The sequence below is a fragment of the Aphis gossypii genome, chromosome X (genome assembly GCF_020184175.1).
Source record: "Aphis gossypii isolate Hap1 chromosome X, ASM2018417v2, whole genome shotgun sequence".
Taxonomy (NCBI): Eukaryota; Metazoa; Arthropoda; class Insecta; order Hemiptera; family Aphididae; genus Aphis; species Aphis gossypii.
The window spans coordinates 14394516-14421343 of record NC_065533.1 but is presented as its reverse complement, the minus strand read 5'-3'; the positions used below and the strand labels follow the sequence as shown (position 1 = coordinate 14421343).

General features: G+C 28.6%; 2 protein-coding genes, 2 long non-coding RNA genes and 1 pseudogene across 4 annotated transcripts; 1 reads left to right on the top strand and 4 right to left on the bottom strand.

Moving 5' to 3' along the window:
- Window positions 1-452: 452 nt before the first annotated feature.
- On the bottom strand, window positions 453-2161 carry LOC114128614 (uncharacterized; annotated as a pseudogene).
- Window positions 2162-2314: 153 nt separating this feature from the next.
- Window positions 2315-3090, bottom strand: LOC114128618 (uncharacterized). The gene is made up of 3 exons (XR_007606204.1): window positions 2997-3090; window positions 2805-2891; window positions 2315-2724 (listed from the first exon to the last, which is right to left on the bottom strand). It is a non-coding gene; the product is annotated as an uncharacterized LOC114128618 (long non-coding RNA).
- A 62-nt stretch (window positions 3091-3152) lies between these two features.
- On the top strand, window positions 3153-4151 carry LOC126552790 (uncharacterized). The gene is made up of 3 exons (XR_007606203.1): window positions 3153-3185; window positions 3256-3334; window positions 4109-4151. It is a non-coding gene; the product is annotated as an uncharacterized LOC126552790 (long non-coding RNA).
- LOC126552789 (uncharacterized) lies at window positions 3592-26369 on the bottom strand. Its single transcript, XM_050207727.1, has 3 exons — window positions 25863-26369; window positions 6019-6157; window positions 3592-3919 (listed from the first exon to the last, which is right to left on the bottom strand). The coding sequence occupies exons 1-3, from the start codon at window positions 25878-25880 to the stop codon at window positions 3675-3677; spliced, it is 402 nt and encodes a 133-aa protein (XP_050063684.1). The 5' UTR covers window positions 25881-26369; the 3' UTR covers window positions 3592-3674.
- LOC126552788 (uncharacterized) lies at window positions 10695-11489 on the bottom strand. Its single transcript, XM_050207726.1, has 2 exons — window positions 11172-11489; window positions 10695-11103 (listed from the first exon to the last, which is right to left on the bottom strand). The coding sequence occupies exons 1-2, from the start codon at window positions 11282-11284 to the stop codon at window positions 10695-10697; spliced, it is 522 nt and encodes a 173-aa protein (XP_050063683.1). The 5' UTR covers window positions 11285-11489.
- Window positions 26370-26828: the final 459 nt, after the last annotated feature.

Below are 26828 nucleotides of genomic sequence, written 5' to 3'. Positions count from 1 at the left end.
TTCTTTCACATGATGCATTTGAATGTGGAAGGCATAAGACCGATATGGAAAATACTGCAAGATCTTTAAATTTGTCACATTCCAAGTCTTTTATGCAAGTCCAAAATCTATCAGGTTCCTTTTCATTTATTATATTTTCACTTAATTTATCAATTTTTTGTATAATAATATTATCTTCTGTATTTAACATTCTAGGAAGATGTTGCATAAGATTATATATTGAAGGGTCTCTCTTACTAATTGATAAAGCAACTGACGGTTTTAAAACATTTAATAATGGTAAAATAGGGTTTGAAAAGTCATACCTTTTTTTTAATTTGTACGCAACTTACTTTTAAAAAGTCAATACATCTAATATAAAATTCATTCAGTAAATCTGGTCTTTTTGTAATTGAATCTGTTTTAATATGATTTAAAACTTTTACACCTAGATATACAGTTGATGCTTTTAAAAAATGATTTTCATCACTAGGATTTATTTTTCTTAAATCAGTTTTCATAACATAATCTCTTTTCATATAGCATAGTGATATTTCTTTAAAAACGAGTTCCATTTTTTCATTTAATGTTGTCAATACAACATTTTCTGTTTGGAAAAATTGATTCAAAGAAGTGAATTTTGGAAGAACCCACTCTAAAAAGTAAAAATAAGCCTTAGTAAAAGGATCGTTTAATTGTAAGTAAATATTTTCTGCTGAAATTAATTTTTCAGAGAGCCATCTATCAGTGAAATATAATTGTAATGCATCCCATTATTCAACAATTCTTTGCACAACAGATGAAAGTGATAGCCATCTTGTTTGGGATGGATGCAGTATTTTGTGAACATTTAAGTTTAAAAATTGTTGAAATTGCACAAACTGACTTTAGCACTTGGAGCTATGACTAAAAAAGTTGTAAATATTACGGGCCAAGTCTTCACACCTTCTGGGTAGGCTCTTACAAGCTTCATTGCAGCATAGATGAATTGAATGACAGATGCACTTTATAATAAAAATTCTAGGAAAATATAACTGCATTCTACTTGACATAGAGTTTTGACTACCCATCATAGTAGAACAGCCGTCCGATCCAAAACCAAGCAAATTATCTAGATTTATATTATATTTTTTGAACGATTCAATGCAAATATTAAAAAGATTTTCAGCAGTCACACCTTTGTCTACAGTATCCAAACTATTTGTATTAAATACTTGTAATAATTCCCAGAAACGTGAGACAACTATTTTACTTTCATAATCATAAAATCGTACTACAACACACATAGTTGATTGGCATGCTATGTCTGTAGACTCATCTACCATTATTGAAAATTTAGAAATATTTAATTTATCACATAATATTTGTTTTTCTGCAGGGAATATTACATTTTTTATAATATTAGTCGCTTTTGTACGTTTTAGTTTCATTTTTCGACATATGGCTGAGTCTGAAAATATTTCCTTTAATAAAGGAATTAAATGGCCGACAAGTAAAACGCACAATTATGCTCTGCTAATAAACCACACAGTTTTATTTCTACAGTTTTTACTTTATCAGCAATTGGGTCTGTCGCATTTGATATAAATGTGGAAAAAATATTTTGTGAACCTTTTGTGGCATTTGCCGCGTTTTCGTGAGCTTTACTTGTAGCATGTTTCTTTATATAACTTAATTCTGATATAAAACTAACCTGACATTTGATGCATTTGGCTTTGAAAGAATTATTTTTCTCGGGTTTAAGCCAACCTTTGAACAACTTATCACTCTCCCACTCACAACGGTATTTTTGCCTTCTGTGCTTAGGTTTCTCATCGTTACCGAGTTCATTTCCCATTGCCCTCTTTTTTTGTGGAGTGGAAGGACACTGATCATCAGATAAATATTATTTTAATTAATATTATTTTTTTATATGAAATTATTATTATTTATTCAATGTACTTCAACTAATCGATTCGACCTTTATTAAAAATTAACAAACCTGTGGAGTATCCTCGATGTCAGACATAGCTTCTATAATTTCAAACTTAGAGCTTTTTACTTCAATAAGACAGCTGCTGTAGGCAAATTGAGTCGATGAAAATGAAATAACGATTGACGGTGAAACTGTTATCAGCGGCAGGTTAACCAGCGGTTAACCAGGTTTGACAGCGTCAAAATGTCGAATTATCGAAAAACCCATGACAAAGTTTAATATTAACTAGAAATATTTTAAATTTTAAGAATTATTATTATTTACTATTATTTATTTTATCAATATAAATTCACAATATCAGTTTACCATATTATATTCTTATCACAATTCATAAAAAAAAAAATTCAGGTAACAAGCTGCAGCTGTAAGTACCGTACATTTCTGTACGGCTTTCAATGTATTACCGTACACCGTACAACGACCAAATTTACCATATTAGTACGGTCCAAACCGTACGTCTGGCAACACTGGTGGGAACACTTTTGCTCGTCTAATTCCCACACTTTGGGATGAGGTTTGATGAGTCTTAACAATGAAGCATGGTAACTTTCAACGAAGTTATTTGTTCGGATATCTTTTTTAAAAACTGTTATTGCCGTAGGTCCCATCGTTTCAAACCAATATCTCCAAATATAATCGAATAAAAATTCCTCAAGACACATCATTAAATTGGGAAATTGGTTCACATAATCAACAATTGTTTGAAATCCATCCTCCATTGATGGGATATCATCAGTTTTTACTGCAGGCAAATATGGTAAAGCCAATACCTGTAAGTAATGAATCTAACTTAATTTATTTGTTAAATTATGAAAAGTATTATTTTATAGTTTTAATATTCAAAAATTACCATTCTCAACACTCTGGCAGCAATTGGATTTTTAGTAATCAAGTGGTAAATACTAGTTTTTTTATTTCTAATAAAACGTATTATTGCCTAAAAATAAAATGTTAACAATTGCGTTCTTTAATTTTCATGAAAAAAAACTAATAAGTGTTTGAACTATATTTTATAGATATCTGGCAAAAATGAAAATAATACCCTTGTTGATCGCTTTCAGGAAATATAGTTTTTATAGCTTTCATCAATCCATATTCATAATCGGTTATTATTGTGAGTTGGCTGTATGTTAGTGGTAAAACATTTCTGATGTATGACAGCAACTCAACATATATTTCTTCTGTCTTCCCTGATATAATTGCATATACCAATGGAAAACTCTATAACCAAGTATGTGCATTATTAAATAATTGTTTATATTATTTCTTGTTATGATTTTTAATTATTTGCTATATTGTAGATATTGAAATCTTGGAAGATTCCAGGTGCAGAATAAACATTTTCTGAAGATTTGGAGCTAAATAAAAATAATATACAGGGTGATAGATTGACTTTTTTCATTTTTTATTTTATTTATTTTAACTTACTACCATAATATTTATTATATTATAATTTATTTTATTTATATTATTTATCTAATAATGTCAAATATTAGATTAAAAACATTAAAGGTACCATATAATATCGATGTAATTATTTACTATTTTAAATTTTGAACATCGTTATCATTATATGTACGCATATCTTTAAATTACAAGACACCTACAAATTAGTAACTCCAATTATTAAACTATAATGATGATCAGGAAATGAAAACACACTGAATAAATTTTTTTTTTTTGTATTTTATATTAATTTGTTATAAGGCATATAGGCATGTTAAGGCTGCGGCAGTTGCTGCGGCGGTTGCTGCTGCTGTAGCTCCGGCTGCTGCTGCTGCTGAGCAGCCAGGGCGGCCTCCTCCCTCAACTTTTTTGCAAGAGCAATGGCCGCTTCTGCGGCCTTCTCTGCCCTGGCTGCTCTACTTGCAGCCTCAGCGGCAGCATCCGTGGCCGCTGCGGCGGCGCGCTTGGCGTAATGGCACTGTGTGGCGGTATGCCCCCGCTTGAAACAAACTATGCATTCTAGAAAATCAAATGAATCAAAATTAAAACATATCCATGATAAAATGTTAATTCGTTTTTAATTTAAACAATTATTTATAACCAATGGTAATACGTTATACGTATCACATTATGCAAGTATATAGGTATATTTAATAATAAATAAATAGATCATTAATAAAATATATTAAAATAATCAATTTTATACAGATTTCAATATAGTTGAAGATGAGCTAGTATTTGATGGTATGGAAGTGTTAAGTGCTGATGATAGTAATGATTTGGATATGGAATATGAAGTACCAAAAAGTAGAGAAAGTATGCCAGGTAGCTGGAAAAGAAATGTCAATCAGAAATTAAGAATGAAAGGAGACCCATATTTAGGATATAGCAGGTCAAGAATAAATCAAGTTTTACATAATGTTGACTGAGTAGGTAAAAATATTAGACCAGCTTGTGCAAGTGAAAAATCACAAAAAAGGAAATGCAATGAAGTAGCTGAAGTATATAGATTAAAAATATTTAATCGTTTTTGGAAAAACTTGAACTGGGATGAAAAAAAAACTTATGTAACTTCTTTAATAATAACCACTTCTGTGAAACAAAGAACTGTAGAATCATCACGAAGGAACAGCACTATGTCTTATAATTTAAAAATTCATGATGCATATTAGTGTGTATGTAAAACAATGTTTTTAAATACACTTGGGTTAGGTGAAAAACAAGTTCTAACTTGGTGCCTAACTGAAAAAGATAATGAGATGAATTATGAGAAAAATAAAGAAAATAACAAAAGCTCTACTTTAAGAATTACTCCAGAAAAAAGAAAAAGGATATTTGTAACTGAATTTCTTAACAAATTACCAAAACTACCCTCACATTATTGTAGGAAATCTACCTCTAGATTATATTTTGAGCCATATGTCAAATCTAAGTCTCAATTATACAGTATGTACAAAATAAAGTGTGATGAAGAAAATAAACAACCAGTGTCTAGAAAAATATTTACTGATATTTATGAAAAAACCAATTTTTCTGTGTATCACCCAAAAAAGGATCAATGTGACATTTGTTGTTCTTATCAAACAAAAAATATTGAAGAGAATGATTGGAGTAAACATATGAAGAATAAAGATCGAAGTAGGGAAGAAAAAAAACTAGAGACAAAGAAAAAGCTATGCTTGATGATATTATTGTATTCACTATGGACCTCCAGGCAGTAAAAATTTGTCCATATTTAAAAGCAAGTGCTTTATATTATAAGAGTAAATTATGTGTACATAATTTTACAATGTATAATTTATCCTCTCGAGACTGCACATGCTATTGGTGGGATGAAACACAGTCAAACCTCTCAGCATCATCTTTTGTTAGTTGTGTAATTGATCAAATAACTGAATTTAATTTAAAAAATCCATTTAAAAATATTATACTTTGGAGTGATGGTTGCTGTTATCAAAACAGAAATTGTGTCTTATCTAATGCATTATTGGAGTTTGCTATTAATAATAAAATTATAATTGAACAAAAATACTTAACCAAAGGCCATACACAGATGGGATGTGACTCTGTCCATTCAACAATAGAAAATAAATTAAAAAATACTGACATTTATTTACCTTCAGATTATATGAAAATAACTAAAAGTGCCAGGATTAAACCCATATCGATACAATGTAAAATACTGTGATGTAACATTTTTCAAAAAATATGAACTTGAATCATACAGGTTTGATACTATTAGACCTGGTAAAAAGCCTGGAGATCCTACTGTTACTAATATAATGGCTATTAAATTTTACTTTTTTGAGATACGACCTATTAGTCGCCCATTGACGATATACGTCTTAAATAAATAATAAAATTAAACATAATAAATAATCTATAACTAAAATTATATAATAATTTAAAACATAGACATTTTTACAAAAATCGTCGTCGGCCAGTAATTAAATTACAAAAATCTGTTGGGCAACAAAAAGTTTTCTCTTTGAGAGATTTTTATCGCCCAGTATATTAGTTGAAATATCCACTGAATGCACATGAATATAAATTGTCCGTAGATAGAACTAGACTATAGAAAACCAATAAGTTGGTATCATATGATAATATATACTTACTATTTCTGTTAGGGGCTTTACCGCCACCACGACCACCGCCGCCACCACCACGACCACCGCCTCCACCACCACGACCGCCGCCTCCGCCACCACGACTGCCGCCACCTCCACCACCATAATCGTAAATGTATGTTGGCATCTAAACATAAGTTAAATTATAGGCATAAAGTTTATATAATAAATGAGACAAAATATTTCAATATTTATGCACTATACTACAATAAGTTAGTTATTTATATCAAATTAATGTTGTTATTTTGGAATATAAATATTACGATGAATAATTTCAATTTCAAAAATAAAAATAATAAATTTAACAATATTTACAACACGATCAATATTAGTTGTATATTCAACCACAATAGGTACGCTGAAAGTTAAATACTTAGTTATCCTATTTACCAATTAATGTAATAAATTTGAATTTATAATAACCAAGGAAAATTAACTGTTACTTTTAAATTGTACAGAATTATGAGGACGCTATGGTATGCACTTTCATAATACATAATACCTTATATAATCATAGATATGTTTGAGGATAAATCGTTATCGTTACGCGATTTCATAAAAATTTAAAACTCAAACGTTCAAAACATTTTTCCTATAATGACGCTTCAAATTTTCTCTATAGCTTTTTGAAGCAAAACTTATGGAAAACTTAGTGTTGGATTTTTTTACCGACACTTTAAAAAAAAATTCGCATAAAAACCGAAAATTTCAGTGGTCTATAAATAACTCAAAAAAAGTCAAACATTTTTGAAAATTTAACTGTATATAGATAACACTAACATAAATATTTGGTAAAAATTTCAAGTATTTACATTGATTAGTTTTTACGGTTAAGTATTTAGTTTCTTTTAACAAGAAGAATGTGAACGTGAGCCTAAATGTGGCCCTGCATATTATTCAAAAATAATAATTGATTATTTTGTAATACAATCATTAAATGTATTTAAAATTGAACTTGGGAATAAAGATAAGTAAAATATAAAATATATAAAATATTAGAGGTAGTCATCAATATTGTACTTACATTTATATTGTGTTTTAAATTAAATTTTAAAATTTTAAAATTAAAACTTTTAATATTGACGACCGTTCCGCGTGATCGCAAAATACAGAATGACACGGTCACCGGGTGGCGGCTATCGGCTCTATTTCAACATTTTCAACGGCTACGCGGCAAAATACATTTTTAGCGCTTTGCCTCAGACGAGTATGACGTATCCTAGCGGCGAACATTCGCACTCAATTTTGACAAATTCCCGCGTTCATGACCCGTATAAACGTGGTTTAATTTAATTTGCTAGCTGTTTTTAAATTATTTTACCGATTTCCGGCCGTCGCTTATTACTTGTAAATTAATAATTATATCATGGCCTTATAATAGGTTATATACAGTGTTCGGATTAAATAAGTATTTTTTTATCTAGATAAAGATAAAGATGATGCAACTCAAAAGTATTTAAATAGAGATGAAAGATGACTAAACTCATATTCATCTAGATTCTAGATAAAGAGATAAAAAAAAGATAATTTTTTTTAATAATTTTAAAATAGCTGTACCATAATCTGACTTAACAATATAGTTTTTTTTTGTTTTTTTTTAGTATGTAAAAAATATTATTATATGTTAATGGATCAACATATTATACAGAACAAGTGAATCACATTTTTGACCCAATCAAAATACTTGAAAATTGTATACAAAGTTCCTCATATTAAAAAATTATAAGAATACATAGGCACAATTTTTTTTATTAGCATTTGAAGTTCAAATTTTGACAAAAATTTGTCAAAATCATGAATATTTGCAAATTATTTTGTAGTTCAAAATTCATAAAATTGTTTGTATTTATATCTAAAGTTAAAGTCAAAATTGATTAACCATGCCTTTTGCAAATGCGTCCTAATTGAAAAATAAAATATTTGTTTCAAATTAGAATGTATGGCAATATTTAAATATAATTTATCCTAGACTGACAAATCATCTCCGTCCAGAATCGTTTTTCGTATACAATGATTTTACCCAGGGCCTGATTAACCAATAGGCTTAGTAGGCTACAGCCTAGGGCGCCAATTGGTCAACGTTAAATTGGGGGCGCCACAACATTTTTTTTTTACGAATGTAGAATTTTTGCTAACCCTAGACTACTGGTGACCAACTCCTTAATCAGGCCCTGATTTTACCAATCATTGCATTCAAATTTAACCTACCCTAGTCCGAGGTCCACCCCACCCCCTAATGTACAGCAGAGCGGTACCCATTTGCCGACTTTTTTTTTAAATTTAAGTATATTTTAATTGGGCAATAGGTTCTTACATAATAATTAATAAATAAAAATAATAATAACATTTTTTTATAATAGACATAGCCAACAGATTATAATAAAATTAAAAAATTTGAAAAATGTATATATTGTATAATCTAATAATAATACATAATATATGTTTTAACGGTAGCGTTTTGAAATTTTATTATTTTTCTGACTTATTAACAAATGCCGAAATCGATAACGTGATACACTGATGACTGAAGACAGTGAAGACAGAAAAATGAATAAATGACAATTGATTATCGAAAAACAGATTACATAGACAACACACTCAACAAACCAAACTATAAATAAAATCTAAAATATTTCGAATGCGTATTGACTACCTATATTGGTATATTGTGTATATTGTGTTTGTCGCTGATAAGTCATAGGCTGTAACATTGTCAGTGTGTTTTGTGGGCTTCGGCGACCGATTTTTTTATTTAAGTTGTAACTATATACTTCATATTTTAATTGTATAAAATATAAATAGTCCATAATAGACAACCGTCGATAATAACCAGACAACAGCAAGCATCTATTCCTAAAATAGACGAATTGTACATTTTAATTTCTACAGGCTACGACATGCGACAATGGGAAATGAGTAAACACGGTCGTTATTTTACGTTAGTTGTACATATTATTATAAATTAGATTATTTATAAAAAATACATTAAAAAAAATTTAAAAAATCGTTTGGCCAATTTTTACGATTTTCATCAATAAAAAAAAGTCGGTTAGTGGATACCGCTCTGCTGTACATTAGGGGGCGGGGTGGACTTTGGACTAGGGTAGGTTAAATTTGAATGCAATGATAGGTAAAATCATTGTATACGAAAAATGATTCTGAACGGAGATGATTTGTCAGTCTAGAATATATTATATTTTAATATTATTATTAGGGCAAAAAAAATTTTTTAGAAAAATTGAAAATTTCTGTTGTCTATAAAGTTTAAAAAAAGTCAAAATTCTTTGAAAATTTATCTGTGTATGGAGAACGCTAATATAAACATTTGGTGAAAATTTCAAGTATTTACATCGATTAGTTTTTGAGTTATAGCAAAATAAAAAATTTAAATTTGACGAAAACTGGTTTTGCGTAAAAAATCCCGTTTTCCCTCATTTTTTTAGGGGTTTTCCCGATTCATTTAAAAATATTGAAGATTTTTAACTTTTGACCCCCCCCCCCCCAAAGTACCAACTAGATTCAATTTCCTTTTCAAAGAGGGGCTGAGGTCAAAAATCGAAGCATTTTTACTGCTCCAAATGTTGTCGACAGACACAAAAAAAAAAAACACACATCATTGTAAAATCAATACATTCATCACTCCGTTCAGAATCTAAAAGTAGATGAATTTATTTAGATTAGTAAACTATTTATCTAAGATGAACGTGAAAAACGGCGCATGGGTACCTGCACGCGGCAGTACGAAAACATGGTCCCCTGGGCTGATCGGTCGTATATTACTATGTCCCCGAAAGCTTTGTACAAAATGAAATTATAAACTTTCGATAGAAAATTTTCCTGGCTTTCCGAATATATTGGTTTCCGGAAATATATTCCGGAACATTGTCAAAAAAAATAAAAACGGCGCGGACCCTGGACGTTCAGTCGCTTATTGCTGTACAACCGAGACCCGTGTGCACTCTATATTTATATTTAGCACGTAGAGAATTTTCCTGGCTTTCCGAATATAATATCAAATTTTTTCTCCACCTTCAGGAACATTGTCAAATTAATAACCGCGCGCCCGCCAGTACCGAAAGATCGTATGCATCTAGGTACTTATAATATTATACACAGTACATTATATTATAATACTAAAATCAGTATTCACTGGGTGAATTACATGGCGCTATCTTGTGCTATAATGTAATTTAAGCGTATGGCGCCTTGAAAATAATAAACTGCAACCAGGCGTACAAGGTTTCTTATCACTAGGCGTCCGGAAAGATAGTCCCCTAGCACGGTTAAAGATATAATGGTTACTCAACGAGCGTGGAATTGTCGTTTTCAATATTACTTTGGTGATAACAACAATTCTGCAGCGCTCTATAACAGCAGTGGAATACTTATGTACTATTGTATGATAGAAATAGAACTATATCACAGAATAGATTAAATTAAATTTTATTGACAATCGCAATTTCAAAATATATACCTTATACCTATGTTAATGAATGTGAAATTTTAATTTTAATTTAGTGTTTTACAGGACACCCTTTTTTTGCATTAATTTTAAGAATTTACAATGAACAATAAGGAGTAAGGACAACCAATTAGGTATTACACAAAATAATAATCTAACAATTAACTATAAAAACAATATAAATATTATTATATTTATACAATTATGTATTCACTAGTTTAGAAAGCTTTTTCTTAGTTTTATTTAATTTTTTGTTATTTTGATTTTCAATGTAGCTATACTGGCGCATTCTCATAACCAAGTAATAAACAGTAATATCAGTTAGCATTGATGTTCGATGATCTACACAAGGAAATGTAATGTGGACATTATTTTTAAAGAAATCTTCACATGTTTTATCAAACACATTCAATTCATCTGCAAATTTATTAAATGAATGCTCGAGTGACTTCAATATATTGAAGAGATTACTATCTGGATGAGTAAGATAACCTCTACTTTTTGCAATGACTAATTCTGCCAATGTTCCAAACTTGGTTGTGTTTAAATTTTTTAAACCATTTATGCATTGTACACATTTTGTTTTTCTTATCAAGCGTTTTGCTATGTATCTGTTAATTACGTTTAAAATAATTATTATATTTATATTATAACAAAAATAATTACTTTTTCTATTTACCCAGCTAAATAATATACAATACAATCAAAGACTGTTGAATCAGAATAATTATGCTCCAAGAATATATCATCTAGATCCCAGCATTCTTCGTCAACAATATTATTAATACCCATGTTTGTAATATGTCTTCCTTTTTAAAATGGTATTGACATATCCTAGATTTGTCTGCTAATGTAATACCTAAAGCTTTCTCCCATTTAATTTTTAAGGAAATTTCCTTTGGTACCCCAAACGTACTGGTTTTTAAACCTTTATAAGAGCAGAAAGATAAGCAACACGACATAATTTTTATAAAAAACACTATGCCAATTATAATGTAAAAATACTTTAAAAACGTGCATGAAATAATTATTTTTAAAACTAAAAATAATAATCACGATTAAAAATTAAAATATAGATTTATATTATCGGTGCCCCCTCCCCCCTCACAACAGTTCAAAACTGATCATTTATTTAATCAATTTATTTAATCATGATCGTAATGACATTGATTAAATTTTGAATTAAATTCTTAGTAAATATTAGTGGTAATGGTTGTGTGCTTAATAAGCATTAAGCACTACTTATATAATTTAAATTAGGCTGGAATATATTTTCATATAATATTTTAATATGGCATTGTTTTCACGGATAGAGAGCGCACTAAGTTAGTTAAACAGCTGATTCTGAAAGTAATTTCAGTAGTCGTGTGATATCGCTTATAACATAGCCCGTCGCGTAACCATAATATCTTTAATCGTGTCCCCTAGCTATGGTCCCCTAACTTCACACTCGTATGTCAAACACTATATTATACGTATTATCACTTATCAGTTTCAAATTTTATTTTATCTCTTTAGATTCTGAACGAAGTGATGAATGTATTGATTTTACAATGATGTGTGTTTTAGATTCTGAACGGAGTGAAGAATGTATTGATTTTACAATGATGTATGTTTTTTTAGATTCTGAACGAAGTGAAGAATGTATTGATTTTACAATGATGTGTGTTTTTTTTTTTTGTTTTTGTGTCTGTGTACAGCATAACTAGTCGAAATAATGCTCCAATTTCAAACAATGGGAGTGGTTTCCGATGTAAAAGTGAATATCCTTGGTGCATTATAGAGGTAAAAAGTTAACATTTTCCAACAGTTTTCAAAAAAATCGAGAAAAACAAAAAAAAAAATGACGGAAAAACGGCAATTTTTACGCAAAACCAGTTTTCGACCAAATCGATTTTTTTTTATTGTTGTAATTCAAAAACTAATAACTGAAAATACTTGAAATTTTCACCAAATGTTAATGTCAGTGGTATCTGTATATAGTTAAATTTTCAAAAAATTTTGACTTGTTTTGAATTATTTATAGACCACTGAAATTTTCGATTTTTTTGAGAAATTTTTTTTTAAGTGTCGATAAAAAATTTTTGGATGACCAAAAAGTTTTGAAAATTTAATACAAGGTTCCTTATGAGTTGTTTTTATTGTAGTTAAAAAAAATTAAAAATCGTTAGTCACAATTTTTTTTTATAAGCGTTTATAGTTCAAATTTTTACGAAATCTGTCGAAAACGCGAAAATTTGCAAGTAATTTTGAAGTTGAAAAATCATAAAATTTTTTTCTTTTATAACTAAGTTTTGAAAATTTGGTACAAGGTTCTCCATAAATTTTCCTTCAAGTATCTGTAAAAAAAACTCTACCGGACTCAGACAAAAATTTTTATGAGTGTTTGAAATTTAAATTTTTACAAAACTGCGTTAAATAACAGTTAAGCCTCAAACGATTTTTGATATTTGTTATTATTCAAAAAGTATAAGTCGTAGATACTTGAAAATTTTACCAGTTATTTAGATTGGCATTTTCTTTACATGATTTAATTTTCAAAATATTTTGAGTTTTTTTGAGCTATTTATAGATAACTGAAATTTTAAATTTTTCTGAAAAATTTTTTTTGAAGTGTCGATAAAATTTTTTTGGCCCTATCAAAATACCTGAAAATTTTATACAAAGTTCCTCATATGTTATTCTTATAGTGATTAAAAAATTATGAATATTTGCAAATTATTGTGTAGGTATAATTCATAAAAATGTTTGTATAGATAGATACCTATCATTGCATTCAAATTTAACCTACCCTAGTCCGAGGTCAAACCCGCCCCCTAATGTACAGCAGAACGGTACCCACTTGCCCACTTTTTTTTTTGTAAATATTATTAATTATTATATTGAAAAGTAATAATAAAAAAAGTATTTTTAATTTAAATAAAAATATTTTACCGTGATTTCAGATTTTAACTCCTTATTCAAAGCCTTGCAAACTTCTTGTACACATCTGAAAACAGTTTGAAGTTTTGAACGGAAAACCTAAATAAATATGATAAGCTCTTAAAGCTATCTCCCTAGGCTAAAAATCTTAAAGTTACAGCCAGCCTTTCTTGAACAGGAATACACTTTCTCATGTTTGTATCATTTTTTGATATTATTGGACCAATTTTTTGAATAAGGTATTCAAAATCTGTGGCAGACATCCTACAAAAGTTTTGGAATTTTTTTGATGGTCCTCGTCTTAAATCTTCTAATAAATTCGTTGCATTGTATCTAAAATATAATATTATTTTAATTGATGTTATTTACTGCAAGTTAAATCACTAGCTTATAATATATAATTAAAAATATTATAAACTGTTATGACCTTATATATAAATTTAAAGTTTAAAATTGTCTTCATACTCGTAAATATATTTATATTAAAAAACTAAACATTGATATAAATAAATTAACATATGCGTATTTACTTATATATAAAAAATATATTTATGTAAATATTCAAATAAAAAAAAAACTTGAAATTAATAATTATTATTTTAAGTTACCTAGTACGGCTTTTATAAATATCATGCATCCAGTATCTTCTTTCCATGGATTTTCTTTTTTCTTTTTGGGTTATTTTTCTTTTAAATACTCGCCACTTACCATTACAAAATACGCATCTGCGCAAGCAGCGACTTGCGTCTGATCTAGAGCACTAGCAATTTTGAACTGAGAAATTTGGTAACTTTATTTTCCTCAAAAAAGAGGGAGTTCTGAACGGCTCGGATAAGCTTGTGACTCGCCAAGTCACGCGTCGTGGCCGTGGGAATGATAAAGATATTTTAGGCTCGTGATATGCCGAGCATATAATATGTAGGATCGGTACAAAAACTGCGCTGCTCGAAGCTCGCCGAGCCACGCGCCGTGGAAACCCGCCTTAACGTTAACGTTATTAACGATAAATTACCGATAAAGAACTGGATAGTAAGTTATGGCTAGAGATCACAGGAAGAGCACATGTATGCGGTAGATCGCACGCTAGTACGCTACACTAACACCAATCATATTATTTTATGAAAAAAGTTGTTCATTTTTACTGTGTATTAAACTTAAAATACAATTCATTATTAGATTCTGAACGAAGTGATGAATGTATTGAAGAAAATGATGTATTGTTTTTTTTTTTGCAAATATCCTTGGTGCATTATAGAAGTCACAAATAAACATTTTCCAACAGTTTTCAAAAAATTCGAGAAAAATAAAAAACAAGTAACGGAAAAAACGGGAATTTTACCCAAAACCAGTTTTTGATCATATCGATTTTTTTTATGGTTGTAACTCAAAAATTAATCACTGTAAGTACTTAAAATTTTCACAAAATATTTGTATTAATGTTATCTAAACACAGTTAAATTTTAAAAAAACAACTGAAATTTTCGATTTTTCTGAGAATTTTTTTTTAAAGTGTCGATAAAAAAATTTGGATGCCCAAAAAATTTAATAAAGGTATCACATAAGTCGTTTTTAGTGAAGTTAAAAAAAAATCAAAAATCGTTAGTCATAATTTTTCGTTTATAACCATTGTTTATAGTTCAATTTTTTTCGAAATATGTCAAAATCGCAAAAATTTGCAAGTTAATTTTGTAGATGAGAAATCATAATTTTTTTTTGTATTTATAGTTGAAAAATATAACACTAAGTTTCCTATAAATTTTCCTTCAAGTGCCTACAGAGAAAACTCTAAGCATCATTATAGAAAATATTTTAATTTTTAAGTGTGTTTGAATTTTAAATTTTTACGAAATAGCGTAACGATAACGATTTATCCTCATACAATTTTAAATATTTGTAATATTTAAAAATTAGAAGTTGGTAGATACTTGAAAATTTCTCTAGTTATTTAGATTGCCATTTTCTTTGTATTGTTTAATTTTCTATAGACATTTATAGACATTTGAAATATTCGTTTTTGTTTAGTTTTTTTTATAAATACTGATAAAATTTTATTGGCTGAGTTAAAATACTTGAAAGTTTAATACAAAGCTCCTCATAAGTTAGTATTATAGGGATTCAACAATTATAAGAATTCCTTATCATAATTTATATCATTATTAATATTAGCATTTGCATTTGAAATTCAAATATTGACAAAATTTTTTAAGATCATGAATACTTGCAAATTATTTTGTAAGTATAATTCATAAAATTTACTTGTATAAATATTTTTTTGGTAATTTCTTAATTTCAGATAAAGACATAAAAGACAATAATACCACCACAAGTAGACAAGAGTCAGCTTCAATCCTGGTGGTGCAAGTTTTTCATGAGTATACCTCAAACAGTCCAGGTGTCCATCCTCAGTGGATTTTACTCACGTGTATTAACGGGATTATAAGACATCAGAAATTGGCAAGAAAAGGACATACAGTTAGCAAGAATATGCAACGTAACAATCAAATATATACTAAAAGAAAACGGAGTGATATTTGTAAGAAACAAACAGACAATTTTAGGTTAATATTACCACAAAACGTCCAAAACAGATAGCCACAATCAAATACAAATGTTACAAGTCATCCAACATCAGTTGCTCCATCAAAAGATTTAAATCTGGTTGAATGTTAATTTGATTAACTTATTTGTACAATGATAAGATAAGTGATTTATTTTGAACTTCTAATATAAAGTTTTATTTTATAGTTTTAATTTTCTTTCGTATAAATATTAATCATAGGTAGCCAAAATAGAGCAGTTAACAATCATAAGCATGATACGAGGTATGTTCAAAAAGTTCCCGAATTTTTCAATTTTTTATTTATGGTGCTTACTTACAAGCTATTGAGACTTATCACCCTCGAAGTATTCTCCCTCTTGGTTAATACACTTTTGCCAACGACGTTTCCATTGTTGAAAGCAATCCTGGAAAGCGGTTTCTGGAATTGCTCGTAACTCTGTTAGCGAATTTTCTTTTATTTCGTCTATCGTAGAAAATCTTTGTCCTTTTAACGGATATTTTAGTTTTGGAAATAAAAAAAAGTCTGCTGGTGCCAAATCGGGAGAATATGGTGGATGAGGAAGCACGATCATGTGATTTTTCACGCAAAAATCACGAATTAACAGGGAAGTGTGAGCCGGAGCATTGTCGTGATGAAGAAACCATGAGTTTTTTTTCCACACTTCAGGCCTTTTTCTCGAAGACGTTTTAATACTTCTAGATAGTACCATCGGTTAACAGTTTGTCCTGCAGGTAGAAATTCGTGATGAATAACTCCTACGGACGTCCTGAACGTGGGTCGTCATCAACTGATTCCCGACCGTCTTTAAAGCGTTTAAACCAGTCGTAACACTGTGTACGTCCTAAACACTGATCACCATAAGCATTTTGCAACATTTTGTGAGTCTCAGTAAAAGATTTACAAAGTTTAACACAAAATTTTATATTAATACGTTGTTCGTGAAAATTACTCATCTTAAAAATCGCACAATACACACGACTCGTCTACTTTGAACGCGCACAGTTAATGATTCGATAGCAATAAACATTTGGGATTTAATTGAAAAGATAGCTGCTTGTCTCTATTTTATTTTGATATCATAACATTTACAATAATGTAATTTTTCTATTTTTAGAAACGATAGTTCGGGAACTTTTTGAACAGACCTCGTATTTTACCTATTATACAAATCAGAGTTTCTCAACCTAATGGTCTCAATCTCAAGGGCTTAGAAAAACTGAATAAAAAAATAGTATAAACATGACTTATCTAGTATCGCCGCAAATTTTTCCACCGCTTGCGATGATAACGTATCTTGTGGCCCGACATTTATACAATATAAATATGTGAAAAGCCTAGACTATATGAATTAATATAAATAAATAATGTTGGTTAATACATTTTAAAAATATAACTAAAAAAAAAAAGAAAAAAAAATGAGCAAAAGAGCATGCAAAATAATTTTTGATTTAAAATAATAGGATGACAATATATCTAATTTTGAATGAAGTTGGATAAACTTATGCTAAGCTGCATTCTATTAATAATAATAGGTAGTTACATATAATAATACCTGATGGAAGTCTGTTATTTGTAACACTTAAAGTACCTATTATATTATCTATATTGAATAAGGAAATTATTTACTTTATGAAAGTAATGATATATAAGCTGTTAATGTACAAAATACAAATAAATAATAATGTTAAAATAGTTTTACAAAAACATGGTATTTGTGTCTATAGTTATGTCAATGAGTAAAAACACTTAAAACTCAAATGTATAGTACTTCCTAATCAAACAATTATTAATTAGGAGTGCACATACTATGAATAAATATTAAGATATATAACCAACAATTCATCTAAGAACCAACTTATTATTAAAGTAAAAATTAAAAAATATAAGTTTTACTTACGTTAACATGCTGAACCAAGCACCAACTTCCATGCAGAGCGACAAACGTAAATTTATCGTTAAAGTTGTTATAATAACGGTTATTTAAGCCTTAAGGTGTCAATTACATAGCATTTTTCCAGTCGTTTATAGTTTTATAGCTACATAGCATACATTTTGTGTATGTTTGAAATTTTAAATAGTATTATTTTTACTACAATCTTCTTACAATGTATCAAAGCATGGAAAGATATCCAAAAGGTTAAGTCTATATTACTTTCTAATACTATTAAATTAGTTTTAATTGTGTTATTTTATAAGCGTGTTTAAAGTTAGTGTTCATTTTTATGAAATATGTGAAAATTGCGAAAATATGCAAGTTGTTTTGTTAAAAATTCATAAAAAAGTTTGTATAAGTAGTTAGATAAGAGATGAAAATTCTAAAATACAAAATATTTGAAATAATTCTAAAATACAAAATTTTCCACAGTTTGGCTTATAATAATTATAAAAGTACCTACTTGATAGATAGCCAATTAAACATTTTTTATCTAAAGTTTAAATTCTTACGAAATCAATTATTCACATGTAAAATAACGGTTATTTGCAATCAAATCATTTTAGACGTTTGTTACTTATAGTTAAAAATTACTAGTCGTAGAAACTTGAAACATATATCAGTTATTTAAATTTAAATTTTCTGTACATGATTTAATTTTGAGGTATTCATGTCATTAAAATAAACCACCTTTTTCACCAACCAGTGGAAAATATATATCCTAAGCTGACAAAATCATCTCCGTTCAAAATCCTTTTTTGGATACAATTTTACTTGTCATTGCATTCAAATTTAACACATTCATTATAGTGACCTGAGTACCTGACTCTCCTACTCTATTGTACAGCAGAGCGTTATCCACTTGACTTCTCTTTTTTATAAATGATAAAACGCAAACATAAGAAAAGATAATAATTGACCAAAACCGGGTCCATATTGTGTTATAAAAAGTGTTAGTTTTTTCACAAAGTTCTGTTGTCATTATCAATTAACTTTGATAAACTTTGAGAAGTTTTTCAGAATGATATGTTTCAGCCGATGCATATAAAATAGACTCGCAAGTTTCGATTTTCGATCTGTTCGCGATTTAATTACGTTTGCTGTTCTGTAGTCATATATCAAACAGATGTGGTGTATCTATAAATACCTGGCCGCTGAACAATAGCTTTCTCAGCGGGATTTGTTTTCATCACAATGCCGGCGGGGTGAATCGAAAAAGAACCCCATATTTATTTTCATTCATTTTTTCCTGCCCGATACGGTCTCTCCCATTCGTTTACGCTTTAGTTATTATTATTACTATTATTACTTCCAAGTCAAATAAACAAACGTGTACGTGCGTGTACACACGGACTGTGCGTCGATGACGAACGGCTGTCATCGAAGAAAAAAAAAACTATGATTTTTTTGTTTACCCCCCAGACAATTCAATAGTCATCCTACGCCCCAATGACTTTTTCATTAGTGCGAACTTCAAAACAACAATCATACCGAACTGCTATTAAAACTAACGGGCCAGTGATTTCTAAAGTATTGGTGGACTACCTCACACTTATAATTTTTAAATTTTTTTCATCTGTCAGTTTATTAAGTATACACATTGATATAATATAATAATGGTACTTACAAAAAAATGTAATATACATTACAATATTTCATGATGCATCAATTGCGGCACCTGCTTGTTACATTTCAATTAAAATATTTTTTTCAAATTCACATTAAGTAGGTACACCTACCGTAGGTATTAGAAAAAACATTTCATGGGCAGCATAGAAAACGAAAACAAGTTTTCTTAATACATTTAAATAATGCTCTATTATTTTATATGAATAGGAATCATAAAAATTTTAATTTTTTAAAAAGAAAAAGATTTTTTTTATTCTTATTTAATAAACAAAATTTACCACTTGTTTAATAAAATTAACAACATATTAAAAAAACATTGAAATACAATAAAAAAAAAAAAATTTCTTTTTAATCAAAACCAAATTATTCATGATTAAACATAATATAAACTTTATATTACAAAGTATGTATAATTATGTTTACAGCACGGTTTTTGAATAGAACCGGTAGTACCTACACGGTTGTAATTCTATCTAAATTCTACAAACATGAATGCAACCAAATGTTATTGTTAAATCATAGATATCTATGTTTTAAACACTACCCTTGGCATTCACCATTTTTCACTAACATGATACCTGCACAATTTATTGTTATATTGATATATAATACGCATTATATTCATTATAGTTTGTTTTGTCTATGATAACATGTTAACCTAATCGAATTGCCGAACAACAAACCCTAGGTAATATAACTGTGGACTGCACACTGTAGACTATATATTTCAAAGCGTACCTACTCGTACGTTTCGAAATTCAAATTTTGTATTTAATTTTATCGGTGCAATTGTAACATTGTGGTGTCCTATTTTCTATAGTTTACACCTTTCAATTTTTTTGCGAATTAACGTGCCGCAATTTTGGAGTGTCCTACGTTTAATAATATTTTTATCATAATATGCCTAAATAAAGTTTACTTTGTTATATTATACATATAGGTACCCAAAATAAAATAATAAATATAAATATGTGCCTATTTAAATAATACTTTACTTCAGTATTAAACTTAATTTAATTGTGTTGTATATTATATTCATTCAACGTTATTTTATTGTTATCATTGTTTATTTAACCATATTAACCTTTTAAATACCACATTAATTTTTAACTAAAAATAAAAAAATTGTTTTCACGAATATTATGAATACACTTATTAGACTACGAATATGAAGTTTCATGATGATAGAATAATTTGGTAAGAAGTTATAAGTTGTACCTTGCAAAGTACATTGATAGTCAATACAATAAATTTTCATTTTTATAAATATTCTTTTTATATAATTAACAATAAAAATAAAACTATGTACAACTAAACAATTATTTTTTTTTTATGAAATGTAGCAAAACAACTTTTAGAATTGACTATACTTAAAGGTGAATTAAATACATTTGAAAAAAAAAATACATATTTCACACATAACATGAGTCTTTCCATTACAATTCTCTATTTTGCACCTCTGTTTTTCTCAAAGTTCAAAAGTTGGGCAAGTTAAATTATTTCATCATAAACATAAATTAAATAATTAAAATATAAGTTAGTTTCTAAAATTACTCAAATTTCTTACTTGGCTCAAAAGTTAATTTGACAAAAATAATAACTAAACGTAAGAATTTGTAAATTTTTTTTAGAATAAAACTCTAAAATACATGTTGATTATTATTTTTTGTTTAAAATGTGACAAGGTATCTTGTAATAATTCGTGTTCTATTATTATTTTTAGTATATTTTTGTAAATTTTTTGTATGCTAGGTTTAGAGTTATGTTCAGATTTAAATATAGATATTAGTTTGTATGATTGGACTTTTAAGAATTAAAATAATTGTCTTCGAGTTTTGTTTGAAAATGTGAATATGTTTCCAATATTGTTTTCAATGTATTTTTTTTTATTTAAATAATGATAAATTGTAATGAATCGTTCTGCAATTTAACCGTGCCAACCACTAGCACATCAATTAAATCGAACTCCTCATCATATTGTATGGCCCCATTTATTTTCGATTAAATATTTTATTTTATGACTATTTAACTCCATATAAATACTTGGATTATCATTTATATCCTCTCTGTAAATTAAAAAACGAGTATATTGTATAATATATATATATATTATGAATTAATTATAAGTGGAAATTTAAAAACTTTTAAGACACGATATATATGTCAGAGAATACATTGCTGTGCAAATTTTGTAATTTTAAGCAAATATTTTGAATTAATTTGTTATTATATGTACAATAATACATACATTTTCCATTTTCGTTATTAATATTATCGGTAAATGAATGTAAGATTTAATAAAAATCATAAATTATATAATAAATAAAATATTCAATTTAAGATTTAATAATGTTCTTTAAAATCAAATAGATTTCTGGGCTTTGCATTTTAAAAATCGATTTAAAAAAAAGAGTAGTCAAGTGAGTAAAACTCTGCTGTATAGTAAGTCACTATAATAGATGTATTAAATTTGAATCCAATGATAGGTATTATTATTGTATACAAAAAACAATTCTGAACGGAGATGATTTGTCAGCCTAGCCGCCTAGGATATAATTTCCAGTAGGTAGTTGGTGAAAAAGGTGGTTTATGTTTTAATGGTCTAAATTTAACACCAAAATTTAAGTTCTTTTATAATTAATGTAAGCCAAACTTATGGAAAATCTTGTATTCAATTTTCAACTCTTAGCTACTTATACAACATTTGTATAATTTTTGTACAATAATATAATATGAACAAAATAATTTGCAAATATTCATGATTTTGATGAATTTTTGTCAATATTTGAACTTGTTGCAAATGTTAATAAAAAAATTGTGCCTATGTATTCTTATAATATTTTAATTACTATAAGACTAACGTATGAGAAGCTTTGTATTACATTTTCAAGTTTTTTTGGTCATCCAAATTTTTTTTTTTATCGACACTTCAAAAAAAAAATCGAAAATTTTAGATAACACTAATATAAATATTTGGTGAAAATTGTAAGTACTTACAGTTATCAGTTTTTGAGTTATAACCATAGCAAAAAAATCGATTTGATTAAAAACTAACTTTGTGTAAAAACTCCCGTTTTTCCGTTACTTATTTTTTGTTTTTCTTGATTTTTTTAAAACTGTAGGAAAATGTTTACTTTTGACCTGTATAATGCATCAAAGATATTCACTTTGCTATCGAAAACTACCCCCGAAGTTTGAATTTGAAGCATTATTTCGATAAGTTATGCTGTACACAGACCCAAAAATACACATCATTGTAAAATCAACACATTCATTGCTTCATTCAGAATCTAATAGTAGATAGGTAAATGGACTAATTTACTACAGTACCTATACTGTTGGTTATTAGTTATTACTTATTACTTATTATGCCTGCTGAATAATAAAAAACATTCGATGCGTTATACATTTATTTGAAAATTTTAATTTTTAATAAAATACTTTTACTTGTATTATAAATATACATAGATATACATAGGTAGGGTCTTGAACTACCTACTAACAATTAATAAAATAAAAACTGAATTTAATTAATATTTAAATTACTGTTTAAAAAGTTATAAAATCTAAATTTTTTGGTGATAATCTGTTTCTACGTTCGTTGGTAATAAGTCCCTTTTCAAAAAAATATCATTTGAAATAATTATTCGATTATAATATAATTGATATATTCAATAATCGAGGTATCTCGATTATATATCTTGAGTATGCCCATCACTAGTTGTTATATCTTAATCGACAGTTTTATCAAGACCTTGATACTGAACAATACAATAACATTTATAAACATTTTAAAATATTTTGTACAACTGCATCATGTTTAAAAAATACATAAAAGCTGTAAAGGTATCATATAAAAAGTATAATATACTTTAATATATTTTACTTTACTGAACTTTATACTTTACTTTCTACCTCATATTATGTGGTAAGTACATAGGCAAAACTATTACTTAAAATATACGCAATATATTTTTACCTATTAAAAAACAAATATTTAGATAGTTAGGTAATATTAATTTATATTATTGTTATATAGGTATTATTATATTAATACTTTTTATGAAGTACTAAATTATATACCTCATAACTAGGGTTTGGAAGTTGCCCTTAAAAAACCATTAAAAAATGACCTAAAACAATTATAAATATTTATTTTCAATTATTAAAAATACATTTTTAAAAATATTTTACTTTAAAATTCTATATAAATTAATCAAAGCTTACAAATTCCTAAATATATGACTTAAAAATGTGGCTACCTACCTTTAGGTACTTCACATATTTTACAATTAAGGACTATGCCATTGGAAGATAATCATTTAATTATATAACTATATAGTATATTGTTATTTAATAACTACATTAATTAGTAAATTATCAGAATAATTTAAATGGAAAAAGTTCAAAATTAACGTAGTAAAAGTTTAACGTGTATTGAACTTGAAAAATATGTTAATAGTACCATTTTCGGTGATATGTCCGTTTGAAAATTCAACAAAAATCTAATTTGTTACCGATCGTTAAAAAATTACATCAAATGTTTTCTTAACAAGTCAACTACTCAGTACATAAGTGGTGGAACTAATTATTACGATTTACAGTATCCAGTGCTTATAGCTGAAAGATACGTTTTACGGGCTAAACATCTGATTTTGGGAGTTATAGATCCCTGTAAAAGTGGAATAAGGGCAATACTCATTGCTACTTAACCCCTCCTTAGGTTCGAAAATACTCCCCGGGTGTCTTTTTATAGAATTCATCGATAAAAAGCGTGGGTAGTGTTGAGCTAAAATTTCTACATTTCGCGATTTCACATAATATTTCCGACCATCTAATCACATAACTTCCCCGTCCAAAATCTTCCACGGTATTCATTTTCGCAAAAATTTGAAAGCAGAAAAATAATCAGCGGCTCGTGCTTTACAGATTTGCACTGTTCAGTTGTTCAGTATCAAGGTCCGAGGCATATACATTTTCCGTACTCATTGCCAAAACTATCGAGTAAGATATTAAGAACAGAGGAATTTCTTATTCGATAGTTTTGTCAACGGATGTGAAAAATGTATACCTACACCTCGGACCTTGATACTGAACTTTATTTAGTTATACAATTACTGTATTATTGCTTTTCCTATAAAATATATTGAAGTGGTACTTAGGTACGTCTTACTTTTTGTAAAATGTCAAACATTTTCGTGGTTTTGAACCACTTGTTTAACAAAAATCAACATAAGCTAACAAAAAACCTACACTGATTCATAGACGATATAAGTACTGTTATTTTACCCATAAATCAATTGTCCGTTTTCAACTGTTTTGATTTACACAAAGTTCATTTTACTTACTTACATATTAAATAAATATTTATTTTTAAAATAACTCAAAATGTTAATACATTAAATACGTAACAATACCAATATAATACTAACATTTATTTTATATTAAAAATTCTTTTAAACAGTGACACAATTAATTTTAATTGTAAAATTTATTAAATCGATTTAGGTTTTAAGGAAAATTCATAAAATTATGCAGTGATTAAAAACTGAATAACAATTTTATTAGATTTAGATAAATATATGTATATTGTTTTTTACGAATAAATAAATTATTCCAACTATTTGTATACTGCAGATAAAGTATAAGTAAAGAAATATAAGTGTTACAATTTATTCGTATATTAACAAGCATTTTAGTACATTATTCTGAGATTAAAACATAGAAAATAATGAAAAAAAAAACACAACAATTTGGTTTATTGTTAAGTATAGTATAGACAGGGTCGATTAAGATACACAATGATAGTATTGTTCAAAGTAATAGATCTCTGAATTTCTCGTAGTGTACATTCTGTTTCAGAATTTCTGCGGACGAATAAATTAAAATTTAAATACTTGAATTCAACAGCTTAATTAAATATTTAAATAATAAACGAAAAAATACGGTTTTCATATTGTATTCTTTTATAGCTTCCTAACAGAATTTTAATAAAAAATAATGTTAGTATAGTAACTAGCAATACTCGTTTACAATAAAAAAAAATTACTTTGTAGTTGTAAGCCTTCCTCTAATCACAATCAATTGATTTTAATAATTAATTTTTCTTATACATGCATGCATTTGAACGCATTTTGAATTTTTGGTTTTTAGATAGGTAGTTATTATTATGACGCGTTTACAGATATTTCTCATAATATCTGACCGTAGATCTGACATCAAACAAAACAATTACTGGTACGCTTAACGAATGCGAATATTACTCATTGTGAGTAGGGAGGGGCATAAAAAAATGAAAAAATAAACAGAACGTTACAGGACTTACGCATCTGTACGAACACATATACAAAGTCCAAATATTGCGCGTACACTTTACGACGACACAACTCTTGTAGCGCTTTACGCGCTACTGGCGCGTCGGCGTCATCCCCGAGGCGTGGTTCGTTCCCCGCCGACACTAACCCTGTGCGCTGTGTGTGGTATCACGCTCGCGTCGTCTCTGTCGTTGACGGTGGCGGTGCGGATCGCGATAACGCGATTAGAAGCGAAACGGAAAAATAAAAAACCGTGTACGTTACACATACACACACACACACACACACACACACACACACATACACACATAATATATAAAATAACAAACAAATAAAAACAACACCGGCGGCGGCGGCAGTGCGATATAATCTCGGAACGAAAGTTTCACGCGGAGACCGTAATTCGATTAATAGTACGACAGCGCCTCCTGGGTTTTAAATTGACACAATTGAAAATAATGGACAGAATAAAAACGCTCGCACCCCGCGAACTGGGCGGGCGGTCGTCCGGTTCGCAAGGGGTTGACGATGTTTGTGTGTGTGTGTGTAGGCTGGAGGGAGAAGAAGAGAGGACTGCGAACACCCACGCGACTACTCGAGCACCGCAGCGCCAAGACTTGATGGTCGTATATCGATCAACCCGCTGCGGCTGCCGACAACGGTCTGGTGTATTATTTATCACGCGCGTAATGACTGTATCGCGGCGTATTTAGCGATACCGGCAAACGGGTCAAGATTTTTGGAGGCATAAAAAAAAAAAAAATCTCTTGGAATAATCACTTTTTGGTGGAATCGATTTAGCGATAGAACTCTTCGTTTACTGGGCTCTTGGAACGATACAAATGAATAATAATAAAACATAATCGAAACGCCACTGCTGTGTCCGGCACAGATGGTAAACTGATTTAAATATTATATTAAAATTATTTTAAAGTTATTTGTACAAGCACTCGTGACGAGGATTCGATGATTTCTAA

Coding starts and splice junctions, on each gene's coding strand:
- LOC126552788 (XM_050207726.1), bottom strand. CDS start 11,284: ATGGGTATTAATAATATTGTTGACGAAGAATGCTGGGATCTAGATGAT. Junction 11,104..11,171: donor ATTGTATATTATTTAGCTGG/GTAAATAGAAAA, acceptor CGTAATTAACAG/ATACATAGCAAAACGCTTGA.
- LOC126552789 (XM_050207727.1), bottom strand. Junction 3,920..6,018: donor TAAAGCCCCTAACAGAAATA/GTAAGTATATAT, acceptor TTGATTTTCTAG/AATGCATAGTTTGTTTCAAG.